At 32.2% G+C, this 20,954-nt stretch overlaps 1 protein-coding gene across 5 annotated transcripts in view; it reads left to right on the forward strand.

The window, feature by feature from the left end:
- Window positions 1-20,954, forward strand: part of LOC148273672 (sodium-coupled monocarboxylate transporter 1-like) — a 42,229-nt gene that overhangs the window by 6,409 nt on the left and 14,866 nt on the right. For 2 of the 5 annotated variants that reach the window (XM_088238388.1, XM_088238387.1), the window contains exon 2: window positions 20,124-20,403. Coding sequence is in view for 4 of the 5 variants with exons in the window: in XM_088238387.1 (XP_088094513.1) it covers window positions 20,195-20,403 (209 nt within the window). In the remaining variant the exon portion in view is untranslated. Of the gene's footprint in view, window positions 1-15,596; window positions 15,734-20,123; window positions 20,404-20,954 lie in introns of those variants that run through there. The other 3 variants (XM_088238386.1, XM_088238385.1, XM_088238384.1) reach the window with 3 other exon arrangements.

Below are 20,954 nucleotides of genomic sequence, written 5' to 3' on the forward strand. Positions count from 1 at the left end.
TGATGAAACAATGACAGTTGGAATTCTTTTTGTAATTTTCTTTTTCTCTACCACTTTATCTTCTGGCCAAAACAGACACTGCTTAAAGGGCGTAAGAGCATTAATAATTGTTTTAGAATTAGGAGTTTTACAAGGCGTCGCTTCATTGAGATTAGTATCGCTTGTGCCCGCTTGTTCTAGGAGTTCTCGATCTAAATTTGCGGTAAGAGAAACGGACATTGGTTCACTGTTTTTCTCGGGAATTAGTTCACTATCTTTTACCACCATTGTCATAATTTCAGATTCATCACCTGTTGTTGACCAAAAACTATCGTCAAACGCTATGAGAGACTCATTCAACGTATCGTTGTTAACGAAAGTTTCATACCCTAAATGACATTCGTCATTATTCCCTGTGACCAATCCGATATTTTCATTGACTAAATTCTTCGTAATTTTCCAAATGTAGAACAAATTTTCGTCTTCCTTTGGACCATTCCATGTATCATTTGTTTGATCATTAAATGCATCAATTTGGTTGTTTGTCAGTAAATTTTCAAATAAACGTAGAAATACGGCGTTGTATTTGTTGTTAGGAATTTTCAACAGATTTTGAGAAGTAACGACGTGCTTAGGACAAGACGATGATGGTGTTGACGTGCAAGGACGCGCTTTTTTAAAATCAAGTTTTCTATAGTTGACTCCTTCTGGGGAAAATGGATACAACCCACAAGTCCTAAATCCATTTTGAAGAGTATTCATATTACCAGCTGTTTCTAATACAGTTTTTAATAAAGGGGCAAAATCTTCTCTCATAAGCTTTTTACCCTCATTATCAATTTTCCATTGGTGAACTCTCTTTTTCCATTCTAATTTGACTGGACGGAATAGGGCTACATCGAGGGGCTGCAATATATGAGTTGCGTTTGGGTACAAAGCAATCAATATAATTTTATTATCCTTACAAAACTCACTGAGCGCCAAAGTCATGTGCGACGAATGCCCGTCAACATATAAAATTATAGGAAATACTATCTGGTTCTTTTTGAGCCATGGAAAAAAAACGTTTCCTATATATTCATAAAACACTTCTCCAGTCATCCACCCGGAATCAGATCTGCCCATTCCCCAACCATGTGGCATTTTTCTGGCTAGCGAAAGTGGTATTCTTTTATATTTATAAATTATCATTGGGGGGGGGAGGTCTCCTGCTGCATTAGCCATCACAAGTGTAGTAAGACATTCTTTTTCATCGTTGTGTATAAAATTATAAACAGATTTCGAACCTTTTTTCACTATGACAGACGACTCCTTCGGACTTAAAAAAAAAGCAGTTTCGTCACAATTATAAATGCGTTTTGGGTCATTCAAAACATCTGTGTAATCATTTTCATCGATATAGTTCTTAACAGTAGAAAACCATTGCCTTAAATTTTTTTCGCTTACGTTCGCCCTTGCTCTAATTAAATTTTGTGACACTCTTTGCGAAATGCCAGGGTGTCTTTTTAAAAATCCTTCGTACCAACGCCTGCCAGGTTTTCCGTCTTTGAAGGGATTTTCGCGTTTTAATTTCAATAATAGTAATTGAACACTGTCAAGTAACTGGTCTTTGGTCGCCGGAAATCCCCTTTCTCCAATAAATATTATCCAATCGACTATCTGACGTTCTTCGTGATTAGTTAGAATTGTAGGATGTCCAACTATTCTTTCTACAGGATACTTGCCCTTTTTCTTGTATAACAATGTTGTTTTTGGGATTTTATACAAATTGCTGGCCTTGTATATTGTCATTCCTTTTTCCACAGCTAACAACGCATCTTTCACTGACTGTTCACTATACTGCATTCTTTTAGGCGCCATCATATCTAAAACAAAAGGTTTATGAAATTTATATTTTCAAAAATTCCATCTAAAGTAGCTTAAAACGTATGTTTTGAAATCCAGTTTTACTTAATTTTATCTTGTGTTATTTATACATCGTATACAATAGTGTTTGGTAGTCAGATATTGGATCAATTTACAAGTAAAATTTAAGTTTTATGTTCCGTTATTTAAAAAATGCGTATTTAAATATTACATTGGAAATAACTTTGTTAATTTTATTTTAAATCAAAATAAATATGTAAAAATATGTCTCGGCACAGAACTTATTTACTGACATAATATGTAATACTGACATCAGATTATAAAATGTAATACTGACCGAAATTTGTTTCTATTACTGACCACTAACTTTACTCATTTATAAGATTAAAATAAAGCAAAAATATATAAGTCAGAACTACATTTCCTAATTCAAAATTCTTTGTGCTCTACAAATCACACAAAAAATGTGTTTTTAATTTTGTTTCAATCAAACTAATTTAAATTTTTGAAATATTCTCACTGAACTTATTACTGACCCATAGGTCAGTAAAGAAAACGACTAAAATATCAGCCGGATGCAATACTGACTGCTTAGGTCAGTAAAAGAAACAGTCAAAAAAATGGTTGGATGTAATACTGACCACTTTTATTTTTAAAATTTATGATACAAATAGTAAAAATATCTTACAAATACTTTGTTTTATGAAATATCAAGAGTCAAATCCTACTGACTGAATAGAAATATAACTGAATAACAATTGAATACAGAAAATATATGGTTTAAAGTAAACTTTGAAAATTAGGCTTACCTCGTAAGGATTTCCTGTGTACTGCTGTTAGTCACCGGGTGTCCAAACTCTAACTGATTTTTTAAACAGAAAAATTCGAATGTCAACCATAGAACAAGTGTGAACAATTAACAGATGCTGTGTTCTAGTGTTGCCAATATTCATAAATGTGTTTTTTTTTTGCTTTTTCCTATTATCTTTGTTTTTGTTGAAATAGATCAGTAATACGGGCACGGTCAGTATTACAGCCGTTTACCTTATGCTTATTATACTACGTACATATATTCAAAATCACATATTCATTTCAATTAAGATTAATTATTGTATTATTATTCACATGGTCATTAATATTAGTTATAACTTAACTGGATATGAAAGATAAGCATCGCATATTGGTTGGTAAGTGTGTGATGTGTGAAGTGTGAACACAATGGGGCATTGTTATAATACATATCTGTTGAACGTTTCAATATTATTAATCTTAGATATCAAATAATACTTATTTATAATAAGGAACTTCAGAACTACGGGAAATTGGATACAACAAATGTTTTCTTGCGCGCGGTAAAAATTGAAGCATTAAATTATGCGGCAAAGTTTTCTGAAAGTGTACAAAGAAATAATAAAAACGAACGAAACGGCTAGTGTCTTGGACTCACGGACCAAAGGTCCGTGGTTCGATTCCCACTTTACCCCAACTTGATTCCATTTTCTAATAGTGAGTTATTTACAACTCGTTAAAAATGGCCCTCAAAGTTAAATATTTGGGTAAATCATAAGAACGCAAATATTTATTTTAACTAAAAATTTTTTAAAATAAACTACTTTGAACGACGTCACTGGTTCATATGAATCAACCAATGATAAGAGAGTTATGGAAGATTTTCGGTTTGCTTGCCGTCAATGAACCAATGGGCAGAACTGATCGAGAATAAGCGGAAAAGAAGCTCTGACCTTACACGCGGAGTTAGTTCAGAAATACAAAACTTAAAAAAAAAAACATAGCGCTGATAATACGATATCAATATTTTTTTTAATGCTTAGTTTAATAGTCTAAAAACAAATAATGAAATAATAATAAAGCACTTAACTTCCTCATTGTTATTCGCTATGCAAATCAAATTTTATTTTATTTTTATTACTTTCATACAATAATAATTGAATTGCTTTTTATTTATTTATTTAATGGCAGGCAAATGCACTAACTAGTACTCCATGACCGACTAATCTCCACTCGATTTTTTTTGCAGGATTTTTAAATAAGCTAAAATAAAATTAACGCTATAATAAAAATCAATCCACCCTAATTTTACCTTATCGTGTGGATTTCTACGACCGGTGTGTGGTGTGAAATCGGCCTTTAGCTTCCTGCTCCAATGCTGCAACAGTTTCGATTTCCAGTAGTCTTCCGCCAGTCAGTTTGGCTGATATGATTGAATTTTTCTCTGGCCTTTCTTGGCCTGCTATACGATGTTAGCTTGAAAGAAGCTTGAAAAGAGAAAAGATTCAGAAGTAAAGCTTGAAAGAGCCAGAAAACTTGCCATGCATTCATGAATGTGATCAAGTTTGTGGGTAAAATAGAGTGTAGAATAGCGTTACAATATAAGTGTAGAATAGTAGGTATAACTCTCTGCTTACTCCTATGGGGAGACGGCGAGATATTTAGTTAGATAATATTATGCAAACATGTCTTAGTTTATTTATTTTTTAATGATTATTAATTTAACAAGAAGCTTAGTATTTTTATCTCTCTTTAAATACATTTAAATAATTTTCTTTTCTTTCTTTTTGTTTTATTTACATATTTTTTATCTTAATTTTAATTATAAGTTACTTTTAATTTTTGTTTTGTGGATATAAATAAAAGAATTGGATTTATTTTGTTTTATATTTAGTTTTTGTCTTGTTTTGGTTGCATTTATGAGCACCCACCATTTTAGTATTTTTTTTTCTCAAGATTCAAATATATTCACGTATATGTTTATTCTTCAATAATTTTTTTTTTCTTCTCTATTTTTCTACTTTAAAAAAAATATTTTAAACTATTCTATCTGGTTTCGTTTTTTCTCCTTCTTCTCAATAATTTGTTTAAAAAATTGCAAAACGTCAAGAACAAAATAAATATACATCATGTTCGTTATTTTATACGTGTACAATATTATGTCTGTACTCTTTTAATTGAATGTTAATTAACACTAATGTCTGATCACCCGATGACAAACTACTCGTATTATTTAATAGTTTATCGGGACAAATATATTTTAATACTTTGTGTTTTTCTTTTTAAATGTATTGGTATTGTAATAACATGTGTATTTTATTGAATAAAGTATTTTAATTGGCATTATTTTCTTCTTCCTCAGTCTTGTTCTCTTCACTGCTAGATATAGGCCTCTTCCAAACGTTTCCACTCTTTTCTGCCCCCCACGCTTTTCATCCATGTTCTATGTCCTGTTATCTAGACAATGTCGTCGGTTCGTCATTTTTGTGACTACAACCACAACCGACAACTACAAACAAAAGAGGTGTTGGACTTTCAATTTCAACACCTCTTTTGTTTGCCCATGGTTTCCACTTCATTATTCTGGGTGGTCCACCTGTTATCATCTTGTCTCGCTAAGTGTCCTGCCCACTGCCATTTTAATTTTTATGTGGAATCTATGATATCTACAACTTCGGTTCGGCGCCGAGATTCTTCATTTCTTATTAGCACTATATATTATAACAAATATTTGAATGAGAAAACAACGTTCAAGTAAAAAAATACTATCTTTAGTAAATGAGTAAAATACCCGTACATTACATCGTTTAGTAAACTCAGCGATTGTATGATTTATTTTTAATACCAACACCCAGTTCTTTAACCCACTTTGTTTGACTTCGGGTAAATACTTTTGATTCGCGTCACTTTTTTTTTTATCTTCTCCAACTTTGCTCTCCAAGATTTCGATCGACGAAATGGCTTTATCTGATTATATTATTCCATGTACCTACCTATCTTCTTAATTTATGTTAAAGATAATATTTATTCTTAAGTGCTTTTTCTTGTAAGTTTAGAATAAAATCGTTATTTATTGATTTTGAATTATTAGTCAATATTTAATAAAGAAATGTTAACATATACTCAACACTAAAACGTGTAATAACATACATATATATGGAGCATCAGAAATGTCAGCACTTATTATCTTATTAAAAAGCATTTCTATATTTATGTATCCATTAACATTAAAATATTACATACTTTTTTAGAGAGATGAAAATTCTACCTCGACTCGAATTCTAATACTTGTATCTTTGTCAAAAAGTTACATTAGCCACTCAATTGGGCTGCTTGGCTGTTCGTTAAGTGCCGGCATTCAATTGAATGGCTAACGGACGCTTAGCTACAATGAAAGGAACAGTTAACGAAAGGGATGAACGTCGCTTAGCCTCGTTAATTTTAAAACAACAATAATAATTGTTGTATTTTTTAATTTAATGTGAAGTTAGGTTCGGTTAAGATCGGCTCGGTTTATTTTAATAATAAAATAAAAAAAGCTTTACGTAACTCAATCCATAACTTTACTTGTCAAGTAAAGTTATGGATTAAGCAAACTTTTAAAATATTTATTTTTTACTTAACCCATCCTATCCTTACCTAACCCCGCGGGTTTTTGGTTCAGCCGTTTCCAAAGGGCTAGCTTGCAACAAACCAACACGTGGAACGTTGAGTGGAGTTATCTTGATTCATTCAACGAACGGCCTAGCCATTCATTTGAATGCCGACATCTATACTACTTTTAAACTGAAAAAATTAACGTTCGTGCTTATTTCTAATATATACTTATAAAAACTTAACTTAACTTATAACTTAAATATATACTTATAAATATTGTTAGAAAAATGTATGAAAACTTGGGTAATTTCAATTTCCGAACTATATACTTAGGTATGTACTATTTAAATATATGATATTAATATTATAAACCTATAATACTACTTAAATATTTGAGTGAATATAAAAATATAAATACTTACAAAGGGAGGAGTAAAAGTTATTGATTTACTATAATTTTGCCAAAACTAAAGTACAAAATAAGCCAAAGTAAACTTTTTTAAATGATTAAATAGACCTTAAATTTTCGTCACCCCGTATTGTTGGTTCCGAATTCCGAATAAAAACGACTTCATCAATTTTAGGGAAAGCAATCGAAGTTTTCTTTCTATTGTAATTCTGTAGTTCTCAATGCAATGTTTTAAACATTTTATATTTAGTTGAGCGTTCGTCGTTTTCTCCGGGGAGGTCTTATAATGAACGGTGGTCTTTTATGATTTTTTTACTTCGTTTTTCATCCGCGAAGACTGACGCGATATATTACAATAAAATATATTTTTAGCGTTGTGCAAACTCTTAATGTCGTATTTTTTATATTTACATGTATTTATGTATGTATGAGTAGTGTAAGTACACTGATATTATGATGTAACTCATTGACTCGTAATAGGTACGTAAATAGACTTTGCCCCCAGAACCATGTTTTCTTACATTGCTATTTTAAATCAACTTCTCAGTTCGCGGAATCAATTGAACCATCATTTGATTTTATTGTACTGAATTTAAAGTTCATACCACGCTTATGTTTTGTGAAATATTATTCAATAAACTTGTGGAATACTCGATTTTTTTAAATGCAAGAAGTTAGATGAATACGAAAAATATATTTATTGTGTTTCAAGGCAAAACTAAAGTCATCACAACCACTATATATTTTTTTTCGATTCGTCACTTTGAGCTCAATAAAATAACAAAACTATAAATACTTAGGTGGAATACGGCATAAACCTAATTCAATGAGTTTTTTGATGAGAATTATACAAGAAGTTTTCATTTCTGCAGAAAATATAAATATTTACATAAATTACTCTCTGTAAATTCATGAATTACAGTCCTCCCCAGAACAGGGTTTCCTAGTGAGGAGGACTCTTAAATTAATTTTGTTTATATATATTTTTCGTATAAGGTAAATCGGGGGAAGTTGCCTAATTTTGACTTTGCTTGGTTACTGTTATTTTGATATTACCACTTTCACCAAATTAGAAATAGCAGCATGTAAAAAAACCCTTTGTTATATTAATGTATATATTTTTTTTATTTAAAAATGTCAATAAATAATTATATAATAATAAAAAAAAACAAATAGTAAAAAATCATTTAATGACATCTTCCCCCACTTCGTCGGGGGAAGATACTATAAGGAAAAAAAAATATTTGAAACAGATCGCGAATATCCGTGTTCGATGTGTGCATGTTTCGTACAGCCATTTTTTGCATCATGATATCCAGTCAACTTTTGGTCCAATTTTTGTCATAATAATTTCCTTACAAATGGGACAAATGATATCATCTTTTTTGTCACTCATTTTGTCACTTACGAGGGACTTATTTTTGATGTACGGGTATGGTCGAATCCGAATTAGTCGAATTAAAAAAAAATATATATACAAAAAAAAAATATTTGCGTTCTTATGATTAATCCAAATATTTAATTTTGGAATATTTGATTTTTGTGGACCAAATTTTTGACACTTTTAATGCGTAGATAAACGTATCGAGGGGTTATAGACCCGTCGGTATAAACCGATGTAGGTACTTACATCAAAACTTGATGGTGGGGGGTATCGGTAGTGTACCTTTATAGTCGGTCGGGAGACTTTTATCTTCAACTATGACGTCTTCCTGAAGCTATGTAATTTTAGAGCGTAGATATGTGTACCATGACGTACGCTTCCCCCCGTTTCATATCGATGCACCTACCCAAAACTTGAAGGTGGGGGGTCGGTAGTATATCTTTATAATCGCTAGAGGGAATTTATCTTCAACTATACCGTCAAGGTGAAGGTATGATGTCTTTATCTTCACATCATAATCGAGGCACTGGACAGCTTATTTTATTGACACATTAGCCCTTTTCACACATGCCACGAAAATCTACCCGGCCCATTAACTTTACCGCGTACACCCTACAAACGCATACAAAATATGTCACCTTTTGTAGGGTGTACCCGGTAAAATTACTAAGCCGGGTGGATTGTCGTGGAATGTGTGAAAAGGGCCATTCTATGCGTTACTGCTGAATAATACATAAAAAAGGAACTATAGGGAAATCTATTGATAAATATTATATGAAATATACGAACTTTGGCGACTTCCCCATTGGGCATCTTCCCCCGACTTACCTTAGCACAATAATAAAGAAAATATTAAAAAAAAAATATTTTTACTAACAGGTATTTAAATATTGTTCAAATTTTTATGCCAAATTCACCTGTGTCTTGAATCTTGAAAGTAAAGTAAAAAATAAAACAAAAAACTATCCTTCACTATGTACCTATCCTGATTACTGACAATTAATATAATTTTTTGGATAGTACTTTAATATAATATACTTACGTATTTTATGAAAAAAAAAATATGTTTCTGATCCTATATTTGTCCTTATATTCATGTGTCTGTGTCAACTAATTGCTAGTCCCATCTCAACACAGGACTTTTAGTCCGATGGAGTTGGGACTTATGTCTCAAATAATGTACAATAAACTTATGCATGTAAGTAAATAAATAATATAATATTATTATTCTTTACATGGGTACCTAATATCTACATATGGGATTACTGATAGTTAATTGATTTTTTGGATACTACTTCAATATAATATAATATTATTGTCCTTTACATGGGTACCTAATATCTACATATGTGATTACTGATAATTAATATGATTTTTTGGATAGTACTTCAATATGATATAATATTATTGTCCTTTACATGGGTACCTAATATCTACTCATGTGATTACTGATAATTAATTGTTTTTTTGGATACTACTTCAATATAATATAATATTATTGTCCTTTACATGAGTACCTAATATCTACATATGTGATTACTGATAATTAATATGATTTTTGGATAGTACTTCAATATGATATAATATTATTGTCCTTTAAATTGGTACCTAATATCTACATATGTGATTACTGATAATTAATATGTTTTTTTGGATAGTACTTCAATATGATATAATATTATTGTCCTTTACATGGGTACCTAATATCTACTTATGTGATTACTGATAATTCATATGATTTTTTGGATAGTACTTCAATATGATATAATATTATTGTCCTTTAAATGGGTACCTAATATCTACTTATGTGATTACTGATAATTCATATGATATTTTGGATAGTTCTTCAATATAATATAGCATTATTATCTTTTACATGGGTACCTAGTACATATATACGTACACGTACTAGATAGCATTTATTTTTCTCGTAAATGTCGAGTCGCGCACCAAATGACGTTTTTGATATAGAAAGTGGTATTAACTATAATCGTCGGTTAAAATTTGGCTTTCATTTATATTTTTTAAATATTTCATAATGACATTATGAAACGTTTATATTATGCGAGGTACAATTAGTAGATAATACTTATTATAAACATAATAATCAATTGGTAATATTTTTTCATAAAAAAATAACGATTAAAACTTAAGCCGAGGGTATTGGGTATATAGTATACACCCTGAACATTTTTATCGATTTTAAACTACAATAAAAAACTTATATTCATTGAAATGGGTACTATATTTTCATGGTCCGTATTATAATACTTCGAATGTTTGTTATTAAAATGTGAATACAATACGTTCTTAAACTCTAATCGATCCATAAACGGTGTGATTGATTTATTTTGGCATTGACATCATTCATAAGCGTATTTACGGTCGACCGCTTTGTTCTGCAAGTAATATAATAGATTATAGGTCGGTAATGTTCTACCACCCAGGAATATTTGTACGTACTTGGTACTAAAACGGTCACAGTTGGTTCACATTCATTATACAAGAGCGTTGCTGCGTTAATCTTGTTAGCGACCATCGCAGGTAGGGTAGGAATTCATTTATTATTTACTTGACGGTCGCGTGGTGCAGTGGTCAGCGCGTTTACCTACTATGCGAGAGGTCTCGGGTTCGATTCCCGACATGGTTGACATGAAAATATTTATTTTAAAAGGTGTTTTCATGTCTGGCACCTGAAGTGTAAGACTGATCACCTAACCTTAATGCAACAAAAAATATCAAGATACGCTGGGATTGGTGTACCAATGCAGGACCCTATGCACCATTCGGTGCGGAAAAGAAATGCTGATGATGATTATAACAAAACAAAACAAAAGACCAGTAGGGTGACCCCAAAACAGATGGGTAGATGATGTGAAAAGCACACGTTAGAAAAGAATGGGAAATATTAGAAGTGGTATATATCCAGCAGTGGAGAGATAGTTAAGAAAGAAAGAAAGAATATTACAACACAGACACTGAATGTTCGTTAGAGCAACTGCACTTCATATAAATGCATAACATCGCTGCTGTTTTCATTATTATCCATATACGTATATCGTATATGTGTATGTCATCACTGTCATACGTATTATTATATAACTTTTGATTCCATTTTCGACATGTATTATAAATTTTTATCATTTTTATTTTTCTATTATTATTTTGTATATTCTTTTGATTATTTTGCATATTTTTTTTGATTACCTGTATATTGTTTTAATATGTCAATAAATATTTTTGATTTATATATCGAAGAGTCCCGACTTAACACGGAATTTTCTAACAAGTCGGGACATAAAAAAACATATAATTGTGTCTATGTAAAATTGTGTATTTTGTGCATTAAATAAAAAAAATATATAAATAAATCTTCGTATTCTACCATCAGACACCAAAATGGATTGAGCTTTTTTAAAGAAATATTTGCGTTCTTATGATTTACCCAGATATTTAATTTTGAGGGCCATTTTCAACGAGTTGTAAATAACTCACTATTAGAAAATGGAATCAAGTTGGAGTAGAGTGGGATTCGAACCACGGCCCTTTGGCCCGTGAGTCCGAGACACTAGCCACAGGACCACAACACGATCAAACCTGCTTACCTTACCTCGGTATGTTCTACCTACTTGTCATATCGACATCATATGATAAAAACAAGCCAATGGAATGACCGCAAACAATTAGTCCGCGTTCCTCACGTCATTAACATTTAAAATACTCGTAGTTCTCATTTATATTTTAAATGGGCTTCTGTAATAAAAAGTTCTCACTTCAAAGCGAGTATAAACTCCAATAAATCCCAATTCAAGCACAAAATGTTCGCTTGAACATGAATTTTGCATGACTTTTGGAAATCACATAGACGGTACGCCTAACGATCGTCTGTATCAGTAGCGTGTCGTCCATACATTCGATACATGCGGCGCATGCCTTTAATACTGGAAAACTACGTATGTAGTAAGTGCATAACTTGTAAATAAAATATATGTTCACTGTTATTATTAGAGCTTACACAAGAATATGTTTATGTGTGCCCTATTTCAAAATTAAAAATCGTCAAGTATTTTACTTATAGATTATTTACGTAATTCGTAATCGCCCCAAAAATCGGTTACAGGCAACCACACCTTACGGAGGCCCGTGGCCGACTGACGGGCTGACGCAATGACGGACTGACGGATGCTGAGATCTGAGATACGCATACGCTAGAAATGCTCTCGAGATTTTGAATAGTTCGCGCACGCTCACCAGAACTTGGACCGCTAATTTCGCCCGTGTATTGAAGTGTTTTACACTGTTATTAGCAACCTAAACTACCAACTGTGCATGCTGCTCGGATTTTGCATTTCCATAGAAGATAAGATTGCCTACCAAGTAATAATAAATTATTTTTGAGATACTTTTCCATTTTCTGGGATAAGAACTGTTCTGTGGTGTTCTACATTTTTTTATGTTTATAATTAAATTTGTAAACTAAAGGTACATTGAGTAAAATATTCAGGAAACTGGATTTTTTAAATATGATTTTTAAAACATTGTAACCAAATGAGAATTTCAATCCGTAAAAAAACAATAATTACCTAATTAAAATGTTTATATTTTCCTTAATGTATTACAGCGTTGTAAGGACTTTTGATGTTTTCTCACTAAAACAATGTTGACTTCCGGTTTTTACTATACCCAACCTAAACTATCTAGTTGAATTTTTTTTTGAGTTCTGTGTTTTTTTCTCACGTATAAAATAGCTTATCGCGATAGCTTTTAAATTAAAAGGAATGTTATTATTATTATTATTATCAAAATGATATTTAGTTTTATGGAATTTTTAATCAGCGTGCGTGGAAAGTGTGCCAGAAAATAGTGGTATGGCGTTCTATCCTCTTTGCCTACCCCCTCGTGGAAATGGCGTGTTGGTTATTTTATTAGTTATTAGTATAAGACTTTGAGCTAATCTGAGAAATTTCCAAAAAAACGTTTCACGGGTTTCTTTTTTCGAAATTTACATTTTTACTATCGAGATGGGGTTCCACAAAAAAAGTAACCAATGATAATTAAGGTTCCATTGACAAAAAACTGAAACGGCTATTCTAAAGAATCGAAATTATGTTTATCAAATTATCTGGTTGTGGTTCTGTGGCTAGTGTCTCGGAATCACGGATCGAAGGTCCGTGGTTCGAATCCCACTCTACCCCAACTTGATTCCCATTTTCTTATAGTGGTTATATATAACTCGTTGAAAATGGCCCTCAAAATGAAATATTTGGGTAAATCATAAGAACGCAAATATTAATTTATATTAAAAAAAAAAAAGAATTTAAAATATAAAAATTGTGTTTTTTTCGTTCCCATGACCGCATGCCTTGTTTCAAAAGTCACCGCACGCCACTGGTCTGTATGTGTCTACCGATCGACTACAAAGCCGGCTCCTTTAACGTCTCGATACGTACACTCGGAAAAATAATAAAACAGAAGAAAAAATATAATAACTAAAGTATTTTTTTACAGTGGTAACTTTCTAACACTCTTATTTGTTAATAGGACAGAATCCGACGACATTATTTTCAAATCTAGTCGTTCGTTTTATGAAAGTGACAGTTATGTCGGAATTTAATTCGACTTCAAAATTTACGTAGTTCTCTCTCATATTTTTAATAGGCTTTTAAGAAAAAAGCGCCAACCTCAAAACGAGTAAAAAATTAATAAATCATAATTAAAGGAAAAATTGCTCGGTGGAACAAACTTTTTGACACTTTTAATGCCTATATTAAACGTATCGAGAGGTTCTAGACCTGTCGGTATAAACCGATGTACTTACATCAAAACTTAATGGTGGGGGATCGGTAGTGTACCTTTATAGTCGGTCGGGAGACTTTTATCTTCAACTATGACGTCATACTGAAGCTATGTCATTTTAGAGCGTAGATATGTGTACCATGACGTACGCTTCCCCCTGTTTCATATCGATGTACCCACCCAAAACTTGAAGGTGTATATCTTTATAATCGCTGGAGGGAAATTATCTTCAACTATACCGTCAAGGTGAAGGTATGACGTCTTTATCTTCCTATCATAATCGAGGCCCTGATTTTATTCCCTTTACAGTAATAACCAGCATCTAGTAAAGCGACTAAAGAACATAAAGGCAAATTTGATTCTCTAGGATTTAGACATTTGTACCAACGTCTGTCTGTCGAGGCGATTCTTAACTTACGCCATCCGAGCTGGACGGAACCACACCTTGAAAGAAAGCGTATATTCTTACCTGTCTGCTGATTTACAGTCAATGTCTCGTCAGCATACAGACATATTACATTACGGACACTACTAGGCTTTTGACCTGTTCTGCACTGTAGATGATGAAAAAACTACTATACCCATTTTATGTCAATGTGATGATTTAAAACACAACAGAAGCCCTAACTTCGGTGGACCACTAGTTTCACCTGGTGATATGAGAGCGCCCTCTACCTAATGGTCAGATATTTTAAGGACCCGGGCTTGGGGGAGGAGATTTAGCAATATGATAGTACTCGCCCCCCACTCCGGCTTTTTAAAGACTTAGGCAGCGGTAATTATTTTACGGGGACCCGTTACATTAAATCTACACAGGTCGCAGTGACATCAGAGCACTGTCCCCATATTATATTTGTGGATTTTGTAATGGCTCTATTTTCTATATTTTCTCGGGTCAAGATCGAGTCATTGCATTTTTAGGCATGCGTCTTCTAATTTTACTTTCTTATTAACCATTATTGTCGATTCTTGGCCCAAGATTGAACAAGTCATACATTTCTTTCAAGCCATGTATTAAGAATAACTTATATTTTTAACTAGATGAGTCCCGTCAGTAAAAATAATATTTTCAAATCGGATTATTTCAAGTCCTGTGTCTTTTTTTTCTACGTGATGAAGAAGCTCTTCTATTTATTTCTTCTGGAGTAATCACTACGAGTGAAGTGTAGGTATTGTCATCAGCGTATCGGAGGATGGAGAATTACCATCAGTGATATTTTTTCTGTTCCATACATTCTGTCACAATTTCGTTTCGTAAGTTCGTTCGTTCGTTCGTTCGTTCGTTCGTTCGTTCGTTCGTTCGTTCGTTCGTTCGTTCGTTCGTCATATATCCACCTCATTCTAATGCAATCAAAACCACATTTCGCTCTCCATGAACATTTAAAGTATCTTCATCGGTAACCTACAATTGGACACGTTTAAAAGAAAAAAAATGAATGCCTCTTCTGCTTTTCACACAGAAAACTTAATTTTACTTTGCAGATAAAATTTAAGATAAATGTTTACTTCCCATTGTAATCGGGGCCCTGGTATTCCTCCGTTAAACATTTACGCATCGGTTGAAATTTTTTTTTTATTCAATAATTAATACTAATTAGGAACAGAAAAAGGATTTTATGAGAAATCGCAGATAAATCACCATATTGAAATAAATCGTTATTGAAATAAATCGCTATTGAAATAAATCAATAAATAATGGTACGTTCCTAACCAACTAAACTTGTCTATTGTTTCGATTTTTTCGAAATGGATATTTAGTTTTCTTTTTTTTTCATGCCGTATTATGACGTTTATATAATATGGTGTATATTTATACTAAATCAGAGATTATGTAAAACTACTAACATGCATCAGATTATTTATCCTTACATGTGTTTTTTTACAAAATATGTTTTCGTTATACGAGTACTAACGTAAGTTAATCCTTTTAACACCTTTCAATTGATTTTCAGACAAATTGACCAAGAAAAAATGTGTGTCTTGATTTACAATGAGTAATTGTATTTTAAAAATGTATTTCCTCAAAGGTCTATTTATTATATTGTCTAAATTTAGACAGGAATAAAACAGTAGGTAACCAACTCACTGTTTCATGTTTTTTTTTTAATTTGTTAATAGACTATCAAACTAAGCCACTAAGACGTAATTAAATAGAGATGATGCTTCGTAGAATGATAGTTTGAAATTATGTTCTGAAAAGTGAGCGTTGTCGCGTCAACATTGCCGTGCAAAACGCATAGTCGAGTAAAAATGATTAACTGTCTATGCCAGGTTACTGTGAGTTCAAAGTTGTGTGTCGCGCCTTTTTACGCTGCTTCACATTTACCGACTACAAGTCTACTGAAGTTCCGGAACTTGTTCTTGTTGCATTTTGTTTTGTTTTCAAACTTTCAAACAAAATTCATTGCTTTATGCACCACTGGCAGCGGAAAAGGGGATAATGTTTTAAATGCTCGTGATTTGCATCTAGAAGTTAGTCTACTGTCTAAATTCCCTGCATTTAATACAAGCTCAATGTGGTCAACATGGCATAGGTTTTGCAACAGTATTTGTAACCTTTCCGAGCCTGAAGGTGAAAAAAGTACGCGAGTTCCTCGGGGGGTACCAGAATACTTCATTAGTGTTTATAAAACTGTTTCATAATATTTCGAGTTTTTTGCGAAATTCATATTTTTTTTATAAAATACTGTTGCGAGAGGATGTTATATGGCATCGCGCTGCTCTCTCCGTGATCCGTTGAATAACACCGATCTAAAATCTCGCTACGTGTTAGCGCGGCGGTACGGCGGGGAGTTGGGAGCGGGAATGCGTGTAAAATGTAAAGTACGAAATCCGTTTTTTGTGGTTATGGCTGGAAATTTGCCCCCAAATATAAAAAAGAGCACGTGCCAACTGATCAAAGATTATTTTATATCAAAGATTATTGAACTCCAAATCGATGTATTGTAGTGTTTGCTGTTTGCACGGGCTGGAAGCAAAGACAACTGTGAATTATTATTGAAAGAATTCGCAGAAAAATATTTTAATAGTTTTGATACATTTTAAACTTTATAGGATAGGATTATTAACAAAAAAGTTACTGAAAAAATATGCTACCTGGGGGACCCTAGATACCCCTCTTAGGCCCGGAAGGGTTAATAAAATAATGTTAATTTTCGTACAAAGTTTAAAGTTCAAAAAATTATTATAAACCGGTCAGTCGCCTGGCACCTACTTGGATTATGGCAACTACAGTTTTTTTTCAAACTGACGAGTTGTATTTGTAAGGTTATAATGTATATATTTATTACCACAGCCACGTTTCATAGTTTAAAAAAAATATATTTGCACATTCATTTAATTATTGTCGGTAAATGTTCAAGTCATATTAATTCTGATATGACGAACTACCATGATGAGTAAATATTGATTTTACTGATTAATAAGATCTAGATAACTCAGATAACAATATCGTAATGATTTGCTTGTCGGTATTTTTCTGTTCTGGGACCATTAGGGCTGTTTAAATTGCTAGATGATATAAAAGGTTTAAACGTTTGCCTACCATGCAAGGGTTCGATTCCCGACATGGTTGACATGGAATATTATTTAAAACTTCATGAATGATGATGATGATAAAAAGTTTGCAATGTTTCCATATTTATATTCTTAAGGCTGTTGTAATCTGATAAAAAGTAAGAAAATTATACGATTTTGACATTTCTGGCTTGTTTTTCTAAATTGCCTCATAAAATTAAAAAATAAATAAAACAGTACCCATATAAAAACAATCGTTTTATAAGGTATTTCTGATAAAAAAATATGCTTAAAAGTTAAAAATATAATTACTTTTCGACCGGCAGATTACGCCTTTGGGAATTTAGACACTTAGATATATTGGTACTCATAAAAAGCCAAATTATTTACAATTAAATTGAACAGGAAAGTTATCAAGGAAAAACTTCAATTTTGGTTTTAAAAAAGAAATAAAAGCATTTGAAATCACACAAATTTTGAGGTATTTTTCTTAAATTCTCATCATCATCATCAGCCCTCTCTTGTCCATTTGGTGAACATAGGCCTCCCCTTTAAATCTTCACATCTTCTTATCCTAAGCCAACTGCATCCAACCACTTCTTATGTCATCAGACCACCTTGCCTGAGACTTGCCGACACTTCTGCTTGCCTGTTCTGGGTCGCCATTCCAGGACTTTTTTTACTCCATCCGAGTCTGTGGTTCTTGCTTATAACCAGCCCCGCTCCATTTCTAGTTGGCAACCTTGTGGACCACATCGGTGACCTTTGATCTCGATCTTAAATTCTACAAAAGTTGAATTATGCATTCATTAATTGTTTTTTTTTTTAATGTTACAAAGTAGTTTAGTTCAAACCCTTTTTTGTGGAATCGTGTTTTTTTAAGCATAATATTTTTACTGTAAATATTTAGTTTCTACAGTATGTTTTTAGGAAAATTCTAAAGCCGGCGAATGGCCAATGTGCATATTATTTTGTCTATTTGTTAAGATCATTGTTCGTCAGTGAGTTTTTTTTTCAAACTCATTGGCATGATTTTTTTTATTATAGAAATAAATGTGACCAAAAATTTTAATGACCGCAAACATAATTTTAAATTCTTTACTTTTACCTACTGATTTTCATCAATATTTTGAATTTGTCTAAATGTTTGTAGACAATGATTACATTTCAACCTCTAGGGAGTATCATGATTAAATTTTTACAATATAGATAGAGGACATTAGACAAATTCTTAATATTGTTGATTAAACCAACTGACCCAAGAAGTATAAAAATTTTAAAAATATTTTAAGGCCTTGCTTAGTAGGTGAAATAATAGTCGGATAAATCTCACCCACATCTATAAAGGTTTCAGCTTTTTTACTTCACAAAAATAATCAGACGGAAGAATTGAGGAAATATGATTTTGCATAAATATATTTAATTTAAAAATAAAACAACTTTGTTTTTAACCACTTTTACCGACCGGTTTCTTTATCAGGGCATAATTTACTAACACTTTGTATGTAGCTTGGAAACTGGTCAGTAAAAAAAAATAATAAGTGGGTAAAAACGAAGTTATTTTATTTTAATTTTAATTACAATAAATGCCTGCAAAGTTAGTGCTTCAAATATTAAAAAAATGTATTCAATTTGAGTAAGATACCTGTCTTGAAGATGTCGCGAAAGCGACGAAGCTGGCTACGGATTATTCCAAATTTGTGCACTTCACTATCACTTTATTTCTGTTATAAATTACAATGAACTTCCATCAAGAATTTTCACTAACAAACTTAAATGTAATAGGGATTATTATGTACGGACTTACTACCTATAGTCCTTAAAATATAGCTTGATTAGAATGACAGCTGTTAAACTTATATCATTAGTGATGGGAAATTACTGATCACTTATCAAATCGATTTTATCAGTTATTTCATGCAATCATTAAACTCTGTTTCCAAAAATTGACATAAAAAACGCAAAAACAAGCCTATTATAGTGTGTTTAGCACAGTTATTCACCAAAAATTAACATTTATACTTTTTTCATGAACAACATTAAATGAATTATTTTTTTATTCAATCAATTTACATCGATCAATTTGTCCCATCTCTAGCGTTTTTTTTATGTAACCTTGTAAGAACGTCGATAATAATTAGGATTATTTTAGTTTTAAAGCGGATTTTACATATATTGAGTTTTTCTACTGACATTTCTTGGTGAAACTGCATTTTAATTATAATAATAAAAATACTTTATAGTTTTATTCCACTTTTATTCATAATTATTTTTGTATATTAAAAACTTATATTCTTATAATTTTTATTTCTTACACTTAAATGATTTTAATTTAAATTCTTTAATTTACATAATTAAATAAAATCATGATTTACAACCCCTGCTTGCACTTGTATATAACATAGAAATTTGTTTATTCTCCCACCAGTCTGACGATGTCGGTCACGACGAAACCCGGTCACTGGTAAACAATTTATAAAATAATTATAAATAAAAGTGGAATAAAACGGATTTTATATATTAATGTTGATTTATGTTTCAAGCATTGTATTAAAAAAATAAATTAGCACGCCAGATACAAATGATTTTTCGTGTGTCAATATAAATAACTCCTTTGACGTTACTACAAAGTTATGTCGTCACTTTTTCTGACAACTGTCATGTTACATTTTAAGGACTATAGCTATGCATTACTATATGATTTTGTTTATAAATATAATTATTAAATCATCTACAAATATTTGGATGTGTACAAAATACTAATGAATGATTATTTATCATAAATAGTATTTTCCAGATTGCTGGGCTCGCATTGAGGACGACATAACACATTGGAGATTTCACAGCTACTTGGAAAAATGGAAACAAGCGAGCCACAGCACTTTTTTGAAGATTCCAAATTCACAACACTGGACTACATATTATTTGTAGCCATGTTGTTACTTTCCGGACTCACTGGATTATACTTCCTGTACAGGAGTCGCTCCAAATCCGCCGATGTCAACGATTACCTGATGGGCAGCAGACAGATGCACACTTTCCCGGTTGCTATGTCTCTTATTGGGAGGTAGGCCTATAGATTCATCATCATCATAACTATCCCCTTATCCAAACCCACTTAAACACAAACACTGCTTAGTTTTACGCTTCAGGGGTGATATTTCAAACGCTCTCGCGGCCGTAGAAAACACTTTTATCTCGCGTATTTTGTATGTAGATACACAGCAGGTGCCAGTTCAGGGACAGTGAAATATTACATGGGAAAACCACCATTAATACAAATATTGGACCTGCCAGGAATCGAACACGGGAACTCAAGCATGGCACGGGAATGTGCCAACCACTACACTACTAGGCGGACTCTCCACTCGGTTTCCTTTTTCAGGATTCTGTTTCTATTTCACTCACAGAAGTGTACACTTCACCCGTTTGGACACTGACAGTGTGTAAAGCCATCATATAAACTAGCCAATGGCAGGTCATAAGCCATCTAAATGTTTAGATATACCCTCTCCCAAAAATCTTCTTCATCTCTAAATATTTACTGTTAACATAAGCATTTATTTAATAAAGTAATAAAGTAATAAATACTCACTACGTAAGTATTCGCGTAGGTAT

This window comes from Micrasema longulum, unplaced genomic scaffold, assembly GCF_059751315.1.
Source record: "Micrasema longulum isolate JH-2025_06_02 unplaced genomic scaffold, ASM5975131v1 h1tg001877l, whole genome shotgun sequence".
Taxonomy (NCBI): domain Eukaryota; kingdom Metazoa; phylum Arthropoda; class Insecta; order Trichoptera; family Brachycentridae; genus Micrasema; species Micrasema longulum.